Consider the following 17,284-nt stretch of genomic DNA (forward strand, 5'->3'; position numbering starts at 1 on the left):
AAAACACACACACACACACACACACACACACACACACACACACACACACACACACACACACACACACACACACACACACGAGGCCAGGTATAGTCTCTGCAGCATTGACTGTTTGCAGGTCTGGTGACGTTGGTCTTGATGTGCCAGAGAAGTGTGTCCATGTTCAGTCTGTTTATGCTCCATTACTACTATTATATCACTGTTCCCCTGCCTTTTCTGCTTGGGCAAGTTGTAATCGCAACATATTTCAGACCCTGAATGATTTAGTGCAGAGGGGATTGTATTTATTTATTATGTCTTATTTACTGATTTTTAATTATTTATTATATTTTATTATGATTTATTTTTTATGTAATTTTTTTTACTTGCTAGATGATTGGAGAAAACATTCAAATTTTGTTGGACATGTACTTTTAAAATTTGTGCTTGAAGTAAAATATAAAAGGATTTAAAGTGGGTTGCAAAAATGGTCTCACCCCCACCCCCCCGGCTAACGTTTTCAACAGACTTACAACTTGGAATTTAAATGGGTTTTCAATTTGAATTCAGGAATCCTACACAAAATACCTCACTAATACCAAATAAATGGAGAAAAACCTTTTGAACAACTGTAAAAACACATATATACAAAACCATCCATCTGTTCTGGGCTACCATCAAGTGACAGCATTCAGATCAAGGAACTCTCCACGTAGGTCTGAGACAAATTTGTGAAGTACAGATAAAAAACAAACAAACAAAAAAAAAACAACCAAACAAACAAAAAGAAACAAAAAAAAAAACATCCCAGAGAGCTGCTTTAAATCATTATTATAAAGTGAATTAAATGATGTCAAACCTGCCAAGAAAGGGTTGTGTAATAAAACTTAGACCATTCAAGGAGAATATTATCTGGAGAAAAACACAAGAAGCCAAAGATAAAACTGATGGAAAGCTCTTGTGTTGAGATGAGAGGATCTGTCCCTAGGACCACTGCAAAGAGCTGGGCTTTATGAAAGAGAGAAAAAAGAAAACATCATCCTCACAGGAAAAAATGTTGGTGGTTGTGGTGGTAGGATCTTACTGTGGGAACATTTTTAATGAACAGAAACTGGTCGATGTTGAAAGATGGAGGGTGCAAAAAATAAAAACTCTTGAGGGGAAACSTGTTTGAAACTGGGATGAAGGTTTGCCTTCAGCAGGACAATAACTTTAAACACATGGCTGAAGCAACAATCCAGGGGTTTAAGAAGAAACTGTAAAATGCCCTGGGATGGTCCAATCAAATCCCAGACCTCAGCCCAACTGAGAACCTTTGGTTTGATGTAAAGATTGTTGAACACAAGCAGCACTAATCCAAGTTCACGTGGGTTTGCCCGTCTTGTAGCTCTACAAACTATTGAGTTTGAGAGAGAGTTCAGTTTTAAGAAATTTTTTAGAAGATTTACTAAAGGTTTAAATACAAATTTCAGTAACCTGGAGCATTCTGTGTAGATCATTTCCTTATCAAATTATAAATCCATTTAAATTCCAGATTTTAAGGCAGAATTGAAGCGGGCAAATACTTTTGCAACCCACTGTAAATTTGAAAGACTGTGTGAACATGACGTCTTTTTGCAACTCATAAAAAAATCACTTTACGGCTGTACTGTTGACTCTGGGACAGTTTTGATTGTTTCACTGCTGCAACATTCGCCTGTCAGCATCAGAGAGGAAATTTCTTTTGCTGATGTGACATTTCCTCTTTTTTTTTAGTAAGACTTAGAGCTGGGCAGTATGACCCAAATTTTATATCATGGTATTTTCAACAATTTCACCGGTTTCACGGTATTTGACGTATTTTTTTCCTCACAGCTCAACTGATAATAAAATGTACAAACTTTGCTTATTGACTTTTTTCTTTTGCTGTACCTCTGTATCACTGTTTCCCTCCTCGTGTACGTCTTTTCATCTTTGACTGGTTGTAGACAGTAATCATTCATTTAGGTCCGATTGTGAAGGGTTGAGAAAAAAATCATTATCAGGTCTTTCTTTGCGTGTTAAAAAAATTAAAAGGACGACTCACCTTGCACACCAGTCAACTCAACTCTACTACAAACCCCCCCCCCCCCCAGGCCTTTCACAATAGAAGCACGTTAAAGTCTCCATGCATTAACGTCTCTAATGTAATGCATTAAATCTAACCGTGTACGTCACTGAAGAGGTGTTTACTACATTCAGCGATGGTGAAAACGCAATGTWTTTTTTACGTCAGACAAAAAAGGCAGCTGAAACACCAGCCGCCGCCAGTTGCACCAGCAATTACGTTAGCATGCTAATGCGCTAAGTGGTGCTGCAAGGAAATGAGTCCCCCGGGAAACAGTTCACTGGCGGCCACGACGAAATGTTCCGCACATGTTCAGGCTATTTAAACCGGTATGTCCGGTATTAAGAAAATTCCTATCATAACAAAAATAAAAACCGGTTTTCGGTACAAAACGGTATACCGCCCAGCACTAGTAAGACTTTTTTTTGTTACTGTCCTGTGGGCTGGATTTGTGGCTGTGTTGTGTCATGAAAACTTTTCACTGATTTTATCTTGATTTTGATATTTAAACATTCTAAAAGAGTAATTTAAAAGTATCTTATGCAATTCATAATTTTAGGTATAAAATATAACAAACAGATAAGAATTCACTTGTGTTTAGACTAATTTATCACTAGATTATTTGTTTACGTGGAGGTAGATGAAAACTCAGATTTTAAATTGTTTTTGACAAACACTTGTCAGCTATAATAGTCATAGTTTAAGCATTGCTGAACATATTCAAGTCTTGTACGTGGGACTTTCCTTGAATCACTTCTAGTTTTCTTTGTGTACATCTGTCTGTGGTTTTGAGGAAGAATAGTAAAACAGAAATAACCACAGAATCACAGTTTTCGTCACATTTTCCATGCAGCTGGTATTAAACACCTGCTGCTTCAGACTTAAAGCCTGTTCTAAAGCCTTGAGTGTTACATTCTGTGAATTTTACCACATCAGCTCTTTGCTGATGCTCAGTGTGCTGGATTTATTCTTTAAGATTACATTTTCATTGCTGTTTTTTTTCCTTCAAGCAAGTCTTGCAAATAATCAAGGCTGCCTGGTAGTCTTGACCATAGGAGTCAGTAAGTTGTTACTGTGACTTGAATTTTTTACTCAGGTGTTTTACTCCTTTTTTATTGTAAACTTAAGAATTACCTTTTTTCTTCTGATTAATACAAAGTTTTTCCAATATTTATGATGTTTTGGAGCTTTTAAAATGTATTCAAGGTTACATGAGGAAATGACATGAAAAGTCCAGATTACTTGATCTATTTGTACAATTTGACTTAAGGTTTCAAAATAAAGCTTTAATGGCTTTGAAACATACAAATAATAGCGTTTGATCTTGTGAAAAGTGTTGAGACAGATTTTAGAAATATTAGTTCATTTGTCCCAATTCTAGAAGAGTTTTAGCAACACATGACTGCCTTCTATTGGCTGTCAGATGGTATTACAGTGGATTAACTTCTGATAAGGTTTTTAWTGGTGGGCCTATTTCTCTTGTTCTATCAAAACAACTTAAGATAATTATCTGTGTTTATGTTTAATTACCACCTGAAGTAAATATGTTTGATATTTTCCTGTGCAGTTTTCTAAACTATTTCTTTTTCATCCAGTTGGCAGATTTGAAGAGAGAGAAGCAGACCTTAAGAAGGAGTACAATGCTCTTCATCAAAGACACACTGAGGTAGGCTGGTCTGACATGAAAACATCACATTTACTTTAATATATTAAAGTCAACAAAGAAATGCCTGATGGAAACTTGAGTTAGGTAGTACATCATATTTGATGGCTGAGATTTGGGGTAGAAAAGATGGATGGTGCAAAACAAAGTGCAGCATAGAAGGATCAACGTTTTATTTACTGTATTTGCTATGAGACATTACCAAATATCCAAGTTTTTATTTTACTCTGTCAGCCCTTAAATTGACCCCTCACCTCAGTTTGGGACATCAACAAAATGATACACACTTTAATGCATCATCTAGTTTAAAAGAGTACCAAGTTTTTGTTGTCATAAAGAAGTAAAGTTTCTACAATGAGTTCASTATGTAGTCTAGAGTGAAAAATGTTGCTGCTTTGCGTAGTTAAAAGACCGTTCAGCTGCAATCTTATCAAACTCGTGAATGTTTGCACTTGTTGAGCCATGTGGCCATTTTTTGAAAACCATGGCCTGTTTTCCTGTGCACAGTTTGTTAGGCTTGTTGTTCACCTGGACTAACCCCAGCTCACTTTGTTCCTACCTGAGCAGCTGTGGAGGTGGACCTGTTTTTTAGTAATTATTTATTATCTTCATGTTTTTTAGGCCTGAGCCTTTGCCTCAGATCTGTTCTGTCTAAGCAGAGCTCTCATGTAGGAGTCAACTTGCAGCTCTAGTGCTCTTGAGACAGGTTGAAGGTGCTTTTGGGAAAGCTCCTCTCAGCGTCTATGGTCAGATTTGACCCACGGCCAACCCTGCCTTTTGATTCACGCCTCTTGCCTAACATTTAACCAGCCGTTGTTCCTTTATGAGTCATGCCTCACCTGATCCCCTCAATCTGATCCAATCAGAAGCATTTAAGAGCGAATCATGGCTTCCTATTTGAACTGATAGTGATACATGCTGTACGTCTCGTGTAGCTCACAGTTGGTGACGCTGTCCACAAATGTGGTGATTTTTGAGAAGAGGTGGTACACTATGGACAAAAATGTAGAAGTTCTGTCCGGTGGTCTGTTCAAAATCATAGAATAATGGCTAAATTAAAATAATGAACTCATGTTAGCTCTGCTGAGCTTAATTAAAACATAAAGGCTTTGAACATGAATAATGTTGCTGCCGAGCCTTTGATCCTTCTCTGTTAGTTATTCATTATGGATCATTAATGGATGTCTCTGTCCAACCAAACCTCTGTTATATCAGACAAATACTGACCTGAATAATGTTCAAAAGAGAAAAGGAAAGTCTAATAGAAGCTGATATCAACATGTGTTATTCTGTAGGTCTGGCAATCAGTAGAGGCTTTACTTACACCTATAAATTCATGCCTATATTTCTCATCAGGTTTTCAAAATAAAAGTAATTTGCATTTACAAAATAATGTAATGTAGCTAGTTCTTTGACTCTCTTCTGTTTTCCAGATGATCCACAGCTACATGGAACACTTGGAACGAACTAAACACCAGCATCCAATGACACCAGCAGAGCCTTCAGACACAGGCATATCTGCTAAAAGACGGTGAGACAAACTCATAGATATAAACTCACTGGTACTTATTTTATTACACTGCAAAAAATGTCCATCTAACCAAGTTTTAAAATCTTACATCCAGCCAAAAAGTCTTTTTGATCTTATTTTGAGACGATTTACTAAACAAGAACTGATTGTGTAAGAATAATAATCTTGTTTTCAGAATGTGTAAGATTATTTATCTTGTTAGTCTGAAAATTTGACTCAAATTAAGTCAAAAATTTCTGCCAATGGAGTAAGAAAATTTTACTTGGTAAGATTCTTGAAATACTTGATTTGACTCATTTTTTTCTTATTTCAAGAGTAAGTAAAAGAAAAATTTTCTTACTCCATTGGCAAAATTTTTTGACTTAGAGTCAAATTTTCAGACTAACAAGACAAATAATCTTACACATTCTGAAAACAAGATTATTATTCTAACACAATCAGTTCTTGTTTAGTAAATCRGTCTCAAAACAAGATCAAAAAGACTTTTTGGCTGGATGTAAGATTTTAAAACTTGGTAAGATGGACAGTTTTTGCAGTGTAGGTACACCTGTCCAAGTACTCATTAATACAAATGTTGAATCAGCCAATCACATGGCAGCAACTCAGTGCATTTAGGCATGTAGACATGGCCAAGATGATCTGCTGCAGTTCAAACCAGCATCAGAATGGGGAAGAAAGGTGATTTAAGTGACTTTGAACATGGTTGTTGGTGCCAGAAGGGCTGGTCTGAGTGTTTCAGAAACTGCTGATCTACTGGGATTTTCACTCACAACCATCTCTAGGGTTTACAGAGAATGGTCCGAAAAAGAAAAAACATCCAGTGAGCGGCAGTCCTGTGGGCAGAAATGCCTTGTTGATGCCAGAGGTCAGAGGAGAATGGGCAGACTGGTTCGAGCTGATAGAAAGGCAACAGTGACTCAAATAACCACTTGTTACAACCAAGGTAGGCAGAAGAGCATCTCTGAACACACAACATGTCGAACTTTGAGGCAGATGGGCTTCAGCAGCAGAAGACCACACCGAGTGCCACTCCTGTCAGCTAAGAACAGGAAGCTGAGGCTACAATCCACACAGACTCACCAAAATTGGACAATAGACGATTGGAAAAATGTTGCCTGGTCTGATGAGTCTCAATTTCTGCTGCGACACTCGGATGGTAGGGTCAGAATTTGGCGTCAACAACATGAAAGCATGGATCCATCCTGCCTTGTATCAACGGTTCAGGCTGCTGGTGGTGGTGCTATTGTGTGGGGGATAATTTCCACACTTTGGGCCCATTAGTACCAATTGAGCATCGTTGCAACGCCAAAGCCTACCTGAGTATTGTTGCTGACCATGTCCATCCCTTTATGACCACAGTGTACCATCTTCTGATGGCTACTTCCAGCAGGATAACACATCATGTTATAAAGTGTGAATCATCTCAGACTGGTTTCTTGAACATGACAATGAGTTCACTGAACTTGAATGGCCTCCACAGTCATTAGATCTCAATCCAATAGAGACCTTTGGGATGTGGTGAAAAGGGAAATTCACATCATGGATGTGCAGCCGACAAATCTGCAGCAACTGTGTGATGCCATCATGTCAATATGGACCAGACTCTCTGAGAAATGTTTCCAGTACCTTGTTGAATCTGTGCCATGAAGGATAAAGGCAATTCTGAAGGCAAAAGKGGTCCAACCCAGTACTAGCAAGGTGTACCTAATAAAGTGGCCAGTGAGTGTATATAAATTAGGGGTGTTTAATACCAATTGTTCTCAAACCAAGTACAATTACTTCAGTTTTTGTAGTCGCTGATATCGAGTATCAATACCAAGTACTTACTGAGTTAGATTTTAAAAATTATACAATGACTTTAAAAGCTTTTCTTTAAAGAAAAAACAAGGTGGCTCTCTTTCTTCTAGTCAGATGTGGACAGCTTTCACTTAAACACAGTAGAAGGGCCTTCTAGCCAATCAAAATAAGGAGTGGGTGCAGGACTTGTGTCTCAGCAAAACTTTGATTCAGATCCAGCAGAAGTTCGAGCGATGCTCAAAATAAGACAATATAATTGTTAGAACAGGGATTGTTCTGAGTATCGAGACATTTTGTGTGATTATATTTAAAAATGCTGGTATCGAGACACAACTATATACTGTAGGTCATTCTACAAAACAACTTGACCAATATTTAACTATTTAATGGCCGTTACACACTGCTGGCTTTTGAAATGTGGCAGAAATAAGTCAGAATAAATTTGCAATAAGAGGTTGAATGTACAATAATCAWATATTTTGTATAAAAGGAAATGAGTTTAAAAGTTATTTTTAGATGTTCAGTAAAAAAAGAGGTTATCCTGTATGATGTTAGTTGTGTCTCCAGTACAACAGCTTGATTGTCTGATTTAGAAAGTCGTGGGAGCTGCATAACTCTGTGAAGTAGTTTTGCCTTTGCCAGAATAATCTGATTGAATGGGATGATGAGCTTTGTGGTCCACTGCTCATTTGTAGAGTGGATTATGACTGAGCAACATGCTGCAAAAAGCCAGGAGGTCAGAAGACCTTCCTGCTACATTCAAACATAATTGTTTTAATCTCTTGTGTTTTATCCAGCATTTAGTTTACACAGTAGCACTGTTGTATTGTTTTTATGGCCTGGAGGCTGTTAAAGAATGTACATGTGGTGTAAAAACATACAGAAATATCTCAGCTGATCAGCACATGATTATATAAAAAGATTCATGAAGTTGGATTTTCTTTTATTCAAACACACAATAAATAAAATTGGGAAAAACACAGCATTCTTTAATTTATTCAGCTGAAATTAAGTTGTTTAAAATGCTATTTTGAAAAGAAACAAATTGTCGTTGCTCCTGTTGGTCTGCTTTGTTGAGGTGGGTGTTTCTTTAACATGTCAACCTTAGAACAACATTAATAGTTTATTTTACAAAAAAAAAAGTTTGTAAATTGTTCCCCTGGATGTAAACATTTTAAACAGTTTCACAGCTTTGTTGCACATTGAATTCCAAAAAAGTAGAAAAGGATTTTCTTACAAAAAACCAAGAGTGTGCATGAAATATATACTTCAAGCTGATTTATTCAAATAGCACATTAAAAAACAACTTTCACTGCCCAAAGTGCAACACATAAAATAATAAACAGTAAAAAGATAGTTTGGAACGCAATAAACCATAAAAACAATAAATAAATTCAAATACAATTATACTCAAAATAAAAACATTTAAATAATGCAAATAAAAAGTAAATGTCATGCTGCATTAAGACACCGAGTACAAATGTGTTTTAAGACGAGACCTTAAAACACTAAAAGTTAAAAGCCTGTCTAGAATGAAAGGGCAGCTGAAGAGCTGAACATTAAAACTGTAAGCATTTATTACCGAGCTGTCTGAAATGTTTCCCTGAAGCATGCAAAAGGAGGAAAACAAATGTGGTGCAAATGTAGTTTAGTAACATTAGTTTAAAACTATTTTCAATCTGTATAATTGTGGGGTTTGAAAACCCAGGAATCCTGCGTCGAAGGGAGTGAAAGTGATTGAAAGGTGACACACAGGTGTTACTGATCACGCTGATTGGGTCAGTTGGAAATAATGCTATCTCCTGAATGCTCATAACAATTAGAAGTTTAACTGGTTGCAGTAAGATCAGGAGGAGGTTGAGGAGTCATAATTTGTGCTAATTTTGCAACCAAATCACCGYGACATCTTACAGTCATTAATTCAACCAAAGTGGGGTCATTCAACAAAAGAATGATCTAAAAAAACAAAAAACAAATCTTGAACAGAATGTCTGAAAATGGGAAATAATGAGGATGTTGAAGTGGTCCAGTCRAAGTCCAGACTTGGACTGGACCGACGCAGTGTGGTGAGACCTTAACAGAGCTGTTCAGAAACAAATGTCTGCAAACCCCAAGGAACTGAAGCAGCGTTGGGGAGGGGGACTGGGCGAGAATTCCTSCACAGCCATGTGAGGGGCTCATAAATTCATACAGAGGAGTTTTGCATCTTTTTTTGTGCTGAATGTGCATTTAGTTTGCCACTCATGAATTCTGCATTTTGGCTCAGTTTCTGTTAAATTAAAAATTAATTTTAAATTGTCAGAATTGTTCATCTAAAGTAGATATCTAAAACCTTGGAATTTAAAAATAAGACTTTTTATTGTGATTGTATAAAAGTGATTTCTACAAAACTGAACTTGTTTTGTAGACATGTATATTTTCCACACTTCATGTGAACATGTAGCATATTCATAAACCTAAATGCCTCTATGGAGTATATTGTTCAGTGGAAATCTTTTGATTAAACTCCCTGTTTTTCAGCCAATCAGCAGCATCCTGATCCATATGGAGCAGTCTGCATCGGCGCCCTAAAGAGTGAGGGAGACGGGGAGGGAGGGGTGCTGGGTGCCATGACAGTGAGAGGGAAAGGGCGTCAGTGTTCTAGACTGCACAGCGACAGCCGTGTTGTGTCTTGGCAGATGATCGGAGGAGGAAAGAGAGGAAGGAGAGCAGACTCGTTTGGCAGAGGAGAGCTGCTGCTGCTCCCAGCCTCAGCTGTGTCTCTGTGGAGGATCTGCTGTGTGTCTGTGCTGCTGCTGCTCTGATAATCAGTCCTGCTGACACTCTCTCTGCCTTTGATCTGCTCAAACTCTTTGAGCTGCAGCATCCTCTGCTCTAAACTCACCTAGCTGCGTCGGGTGTAGCAGACTGCTTCAGGGGACGACACCACAGTAGTTTTTATTACTATTTTCTTGACTGTTGTTGAACCTCTCGGCCCCCTGGTGAGGCACTGAGCTTTAATCTGGGGGGCCATGAGCCCCGGGTGTATGCTGCTGTTTGTTTTTGGCTTTGTTGGGGGAGCGGTGGCCATCAACTCTGCTGTGCTGGTGTCTCTGTCAGTGCTGCTGCTGGTTCACTACTCTGTCTCTACCAGAGGCTTACCTGCTCTGCCTTCRTTAGCCTCCACTTCCAAACAAACCAGGTTTGTGGGTTGTTTTACTACCTAACATCCAAAAGTACTCTGTCATCACTTATCTTCTGTTAGCTYTTGTAGGCATGCAGTCAGTGAGTTGCTGCCATGTGGATGTTAGTCAGATAGTTTGAGACTGTACACTAAATGTAGGTCATCTTAGTGACAGGAGTCATTTCTTGACTAAAGAGCCTTAAATGTTTGAATTTAGGAGTTGCCTGTTTACTAAATTATTCCCTGTTTTTTGTCTTTTTTTCAAAATAAGGAATTATTTTTWAAAACTTTCTCTGATCAGTTCAGCGGGCAAAGGCAGTGTTGGTCCCTACGAGTGGCCTTCTTTTGAACAGTTTTATTCAATATGGTGGTTTGTTCATTGTTTTCCTGCTCGTCATCGTTCTCTGCTGGCTCCCATTGTTGTCCTCGCTCTGTTTGATTAACAAATGCTGATGTGAACAGTATGTGATCGGTGTGGATTTCAGTGTTTATTTTTTAGTGAATAGTTTTTCTTACRGATGGAAGAGTTGTTAGAGGTATATCTGTCATGTAGACTGTTGCAGAAGAATTAATGCTACAGTTTGGTTCTTATGGAGTTAAAAAGAACCAGCTGCATTTCTCCTCCCACCATTTCAGTCCCAAAGGAGGCAACGCTACAACACTTCTCTGTGAAGTCCCCATGGTTTTGTGACACAAGATTTGTCTTGTTACGTTTTTCAGATCTGTGTTCACTGCTCTGCCAAGTTGACGATTTAAGGTCCAGACAGTTTACCAGATCTAATGGATTTCTCTGCACAGCTCTTAAATGAAACTTTATCACTGCACTTTGCTTTTTTTTAAACCTCCCTGAGAGCAACAGTTAAACAAAATAAAGAAGGTGGACATGATTTCCATCACGGTATACAGCCGTAGTTCCTAAAGTTGRGCTGGGGTCACTTAATGTCAAGAAACATTAAGAGTGGGGTCCTGGAGGTCATTGTAAAATCAAATAGACTTTAAAAAGGATTTCCAGCAGGACATTTAGCCAAACTGTTAATTTTTAAAGCCATAACTGCATAAAACTTTTTTTAAGTTTGAAGTTCTTGTTAAAAAGTAAACAATGTTTGTAAACTTAATCAATATAGTCATTGTCAAGTCTTAACTTTTGTTCTGTGGGTAAAAGGCAAAAATGTTTGGGAACCAATGTTTTTTTTTAATAGGGGCCTTCAAAGTTTGGGTTTCGACCTCTAGTGGGCCACTGTTGGTACTGCTGAGGGCTCGTAAAATTTTTCTCTAAACTTTATTACATTTGTTTATTTCAAAGTTATGAATTTAAACACACATTAACACGAATACATCACATAATTGATTAATTGATAATTGATAAATTTAGGCCTGAAATAATACATTTCAGTCATCAGTGAGAGAAGAAATCCCACTCCAACCACCCAGTTAGCTTAGCTTAGCATCCAGACTGGTCTGTAAGTCCAGCTCTGCTGTCAGACTTTCATTCCAAATAATCAGACTTTCAATCAATATATATATTTATATCAATTTATATTGTGTTTATTTACCTGTTCCTCCATGTTTTTTGTCATGTGTGTCTCTTGAATGGGTGTTCTTGTTCTGTCTGTCTGTCTGTCTGTCTGTCTGTCATCTATCATCTAAATATATATATATATTCCAAGTTTTTGATTTTCTTTTTTTATTTTTCCCCATTCTTTTTGCCTCCAGGAAGGAGCGTCCCATCTCCATGGGCATATTCCAACTTCCTGGTATTGATGGTGTGACCCCTGAACCCCAGAGAGAACCCAGTGACCCCCCATCCGAGCAATGGAGATTCAACAACCTCAGCCATCCACTGTCCAACACCAGCCTCAAGGTACGATTTAAGCTTTAATGTCCAGATTAAAGTCAAAAGCTTTTCTCCAAACAAACAGGTTTAGACTGTAAAGTTACTGAACTTCCCACAGACCTGAACGGTGACATCATCTCCAGGTCACTTAAGATGTTGTGGAGACAAACTGAAAACTCTCGCTGCCAAGAAACACTGAGGAAAGAGAACATTTCTGTWAGGAGAAAAGGGCTTGTTCAGTGTGAGCAGAATTTTTAACTACGAGCCTGGTGGCTTGGAGCCCAGGATGTAGAGGAAGTGGTACCATTCTGGGGCCTGCTTTTAACCTCGAGGGAGGGTGGAGGAGACACAGTGTCTTTCATATTGTTGCAGTTGGAGTTTATGCTTCCAAGAATGCTCCATCATGAATATTAATGTGTGTTTAAGTATTCATTTGTAGTTTTTCTAGAAGTTTACACATAGGATCTGATAAGAGTTGTATTTTTTTCACAGTTCATTCCAGTTGTAGGACTTTTCATTACTTTACTTCTCAACACAACAACACATATTTATACTAAACTGCCTCTTATTGCCTTTGTGTTGTTATCTTTCTCTGGTTGTTTTCTACAGATTTACAGCTACTGATTCTTTGCAGCACCTTTTGTTCTTTTGGGAATGTTTCCTGTAGGTTTGATTTTAATGGGCTGGGGTAAAGTTTTTTTTTTTTTTTTAAACCGAGGGACACTCAACTCTTGTGTAACTCTCTAGCAACTGCAGGGTGACGCCTGTATAAAGGCAATACTTCTTGGGCAAGGGTTAGAATCTGTACGTACAGAAAAGAAACCGAAAACAAAAGGAAAAATAATTTCAGAGTGCTGAGTATTTGGAAACATTTCAACTATTAACGGTATTTATCATTTGCACACTGTGGTATAACCTTTAAAAATACTTCCTTATACTTTATATAATATACTTTATTTATATTCTTTTTTTTCCAACATTATTTTTATTGTATTTTTTACAGATATAGATTTCCTATACAGTCAACAAAACCAACACCCTCTTAGGTACACATCCGCATAAACTTCACCAAATACACAGGAGATAATAGTCCATTGCTGAGGCTTCCAGGTTTACTATTATGATCTGACATKAATTATGATTTTAGCTGGTTTCTTTGTCTTGAGATAAGTCCACCCCTTCAACAAAATTCAGGAAGGGTCTCCAAATATTCCCAAATAATTCATTTTTCCCTTTTTTTGAGATATATTATGCGTTCCAGAGATAAAGTCTTCAGCATGTGCCTGATCCATTGTTTGATACCTGGTCCTGTTGTTTTATTCCAGAATAATGTTATCAGTCTTTTAGCTTCTAATAGACACATATCAATCAACAGCTGCTCATTTTTGGTAAACAAAGAATTTTTTGGGTACAGGCCCAAAATTAGAAAAACCGGATCCATCACAACTTCTTTCGAGATAAGATGTTATGTAGTATCTTTTATTGCTTTCCAAAAATTTTTAATTTCCCTACATTCCCAGATACAATGAAGCAAAGTCCCCTTTTCTTCTAAACATTTTGTGCATGAGTCTAGTATATTAGAGTTGTACCTATTTAAATTGACTGGTGTAATGTAGATTTGCATTAACCATTTGTATTGCAGTAACCTTAAGCGAGAGTTAACTGTTTTTGAGCCCTTGTACAGACAGATTGCCAATCTTCCAGTGATAAATTAACTCTCAGGTCTTTTTTCCAGGCTTCCAGTTTCATTTATTTTCTTTTTAAATACATTTTTACCTTGCTTGGTGGTTAAAAGGCGCAGCAGACAGGGGTGTCTCTGCTCCACTCCTCCTCCGTCTGTCTTCTGAATAATCTGAGGTGGTCTGAACACGCGTCAATAATATTATGAAATAGCCTAATTATTTATGTCCCAGTTCTCATAGCAGCCTGGTGGAAATTTGGCGCTTCACCTCACATGGCTCATTCTGTCATAATTTTTATATACTGTCAACATATTTTGATACTGTAGTATAACAAAATACCTTCATACCACCTGAGCCTGGATCCAACATGTTATGTGTTGCAGCATCTGTTGTTTTTCCAGGTGACAGGGATGTAAGCAGATGCTTTGTTATTGTCCTGATAGGTTTTTCCCCCCATCCACTCACGGCTATTAATAGAGATGAGGATTAACAGGAAAAACAACTCAAGGTGAATTATTATTAGGATGCCACAATGGAAAATGATGGAAGTGTTGAGTGTTAGACCTGTACTGTAAATACCAGTTCAGGTTTTATTTATACACAACCAGTAATATAGGTCACTTTTAGCGCTGCATTTTCAGTCCTCACATAAACTGTGGAATCGCCACCTGTTCAGGATATTTTTTCAGCTGTTTTACTTAGTAAATAAAGTAACTTCAAATATCAAATAGGGCTGCCATGATTAGTCGACTAGTCGACGACTAATTTAATAGTCGATTACTGGTTTTTATTTAATTAAATTTTTGTTGTGGTTTTTTTACATTGTTTTTCTCTCCAAACTGCTTTGACACCTTCCATTGCCACATCTGCCTTTCTGTCCTTGACACACGTGCACAGTAGTGGTAACTGGGGTAGGCCGTGGACGTCACAAGACATTATACAGACAGGCTCTGGTATCATGGCTACCTGGCAACGGAGCTCAAAGTGTGGGATCATTTTAAGGAAATGAAAGAGAAACCTGTACAATATCTGCAGAGCAGAACTTGCCTTCCACAGCAATTATTTTTAGTTAGCATATAGCTAAAATCTAACCATGGTTATATAATAGCAGCTGCATTCAGGCGTGATAAGCTGTATGTTTTATATTCAATTAACGTATGATCTGATTAGTCGACTAATCAAAAAAAATCAGTCAGCTATAAAAATAATTGTTTGTGGCGGCCCTAATATCAAAACAATTTTTTTAACAGCTGATGATTCTGGACGAAWATTAGTTTTATCAACCCAAACTATTATTATACAAACAAATACTTAAATTAGCATTACATTTCTGAAATCTCATAACTCAAATACAGTGAGTAATCTAAATATGTTGCTGCTCTTTAATGTTTGCAATTTTTTCTTAGTATTGCTTTAAATTAGTTTTCTTTGTCTGACTGTTTTGTAGTAGATGGGTGAGCAGACTTTTTCATGTCTCTTAGTTTGAGGAGCTTTTCTCCACAGCCAGAGAGGAAGGTGGAAGTTCACAGGAGGATTTTCTCTGTCAGAGTGTTGATGAGCCTCAGGTAGACTTGTTTCTAACAAAGAGCATCTGTGAGACTAACTTGCTTCATGGTTTGGTTTTGTTCAAGTTGTGGTGCAAAGTTTGCTGCATGTTTAAATACACTCAGTTAAACTAACATCCAGACCAAACCTCACCCTTATGAAAACTTGTGATGAACTTCTGTCATAACTGTGATTACAGTAAATATCGTTTTGATGATTTGGCCATAAATAAAAAGTAAAATGAAAATCTCAATTTCCTAAACTGACCTGGTTTACACTAGTGAATGTTTGTTTTCACAGTGAGAAAAAGTTGATAAACAAAGACAAAAGTCGTCCACTCAGAGTGGAGATATCAGAGGACATTAAAGCATTAAAGGGTGGTTTTATACAAAATAAATTGTTAAGAGTTTTGTATCATGTTATGTCATTCCCACATCAACAACATACCCAGAGTGTTGCTTTGACTCAGTCATGCATGTTCTCCCTTCTTTGAAGTAATGTTAGGGTCTTTTTTTGTTGTTGTTTTTCCATATTGCATACCGTCTAAAAATCTGTATGTGCATGCACGTTGCAAGCCAGGTCAGATAGTGAAACGCAATGGTGAATCTGGAACTGGTTTTGTTCTTATTGTTGGAATAATTTCCCATCAAATTGTTTGTTCAGTGGTTTGGCTTTGAATGATTTGAGTCTAATCTTGTGAATTTCAAGTGGAAAAAAGGAATGTATAAAGAGCTGCTGATGTGGGTTGCAAAAGTATTCACATCTTTTGGCAACTTTTAGTTGTTGTTGCTTTACAACCTGCAATTTAAATGGTCTTTCAGATTTTAAAAATGAATGGAGCTCTTTTGCAGGCCATCAAGGACAGTACCATGAGACTAAGCTGCATCATGCTGAAACCATCTCTTAATGAAGCATGGTGGTGGCAGCATCATGATGTGGAGATGTTTTCATCAGCAGGAACYAGGAAATTGGTCATAGTTACAGGCAAGACAGATGGAGCAAAATACAGAGAAATTGTTTGAGATCAGCAGAGTAATAAACTGAAATACAACAAATAAAGAGAGTGAAAATGACCAGAAAATAAAGATTCAAGCTCCTGTAACATAAAAAGGTTTCTGTTCAAACATTTGAATAGACAAAGCAGCACATACAGAGATTTTATTTGTTTGCTCAAACTTTTCATCTTCAATGATGGAAGGGCCAACAATTTTTAGTTGACACAAAAGGATCACATAGTGCTGCACCCTTACCCAAATGTAATAAAACTGCCATTTTAAAAATGTTTGGATATATTTGTTTATTAAACCAACATACTGTAAGAATATTCGTGTTCAAAGACTGAAGTCAGTGGAAAACCGCCACTGTTAAATAAGATGATTGTTAGACGAGATAAAATCATACAAAACCAGAATTCTGGGCGTGAGGATTTAATGCCATTTGGATCTGACAGGAAACCACACACTGACTCACAATCAGGAAGTACATGTTTTTATACACAATTCTTCAATGCCTGAGTTCGCCCTCTACTGACCTACGGCTGAATCACAGGCATTCATACAAAAACCTCAACTTAATGTTATAAAAACGGTTCACTTGTGTTGTTTATAATTCGGACATTTAGCTACTCTATTTCAATTAACACATAATAGATTAAGCATTATAAAAGTATTATAAAAAAGGAAACCCTAATACTCTAGTGTTGTTTCTAACATCAGTACTAATCTATAATAACTATAAAATTCTTCAATACAGTGCAGTAACTTAACATATGTCATAAACATACAGTGGGGAAAATAAGTATTTAGTCAGTCACCAATTGTGCAAGTTCTCCCACTTAAAAAGATGAGAGAGACCTGTAATTGACATCATAGGTAGTCCTCAACTATGAGAGACAAAATGTGAAAAAAAATTGAGAAAATCATTTTGTCTGACTTTTAAAGAATTTTTTTGCAAATAATGGTGGAAAATAAGTATTTGGTCAATAACAAAAGTTCATCTCAATAC

The 17,284-nt window shown here is 37.2% G+C and overlaps 1 protein-coding gene across 6 annotated transcripts in view; it reads left to right on the forward strand.

Moving 5' to 3' along the window:
• spag9b (sperm associated antigen 9b) overlaps positions 1-17,284 on the forward strand; it is a 67,382-nt gene that overhangs the window by 27,366 nt on the left and 22,732 nt on the right. For 4 of the 6 annotated variants that reach the window (XM_014028505.1, XM_014028517.1, XM_014028510.1 and 1 more), the window contains exons 3-5: positions 3,661-3,731; positions 5,162-5,259; positions 11,933-12,080. In XM_014028505.1, the coding sequence (XP_013883959.1) occupies positions 3,661-3,731; positions 5,162-5,259; positions 11,933-12,080 (317 nt within the window). Of the gene's footprint in view, positions 1-3,660; positions 3,732-5,161; positions 5,260-9,742; positions 10,238-11,932; positions 12,081-17,284 lie in introns of those variants that run through there. The other 2 variants (XM_014028535.1, XM_014028543.1) reach the window with 2 other exon arrangements.

The sequence above is a fragment of the Austrofundulus limnaeus genome, unplaced genomic scaffold (genome assembly GCF_001266775.1).
Source record: "Austrofundulus limnaeus strain Quisiro unplaced genomic scaffold, Austrofundulus_limnaeus-1.0 Scaffold5, whole genome shotgun sequence".
In the NCBI taxonomy this organism is placed as follows: domain Eukaryota; kingdom Metazoa; phylum Chordata; class Actinopteri; order Cyprinodontiformes; family Rivulidae; genus Austrofundulus; species Austrofundulus limnaeus.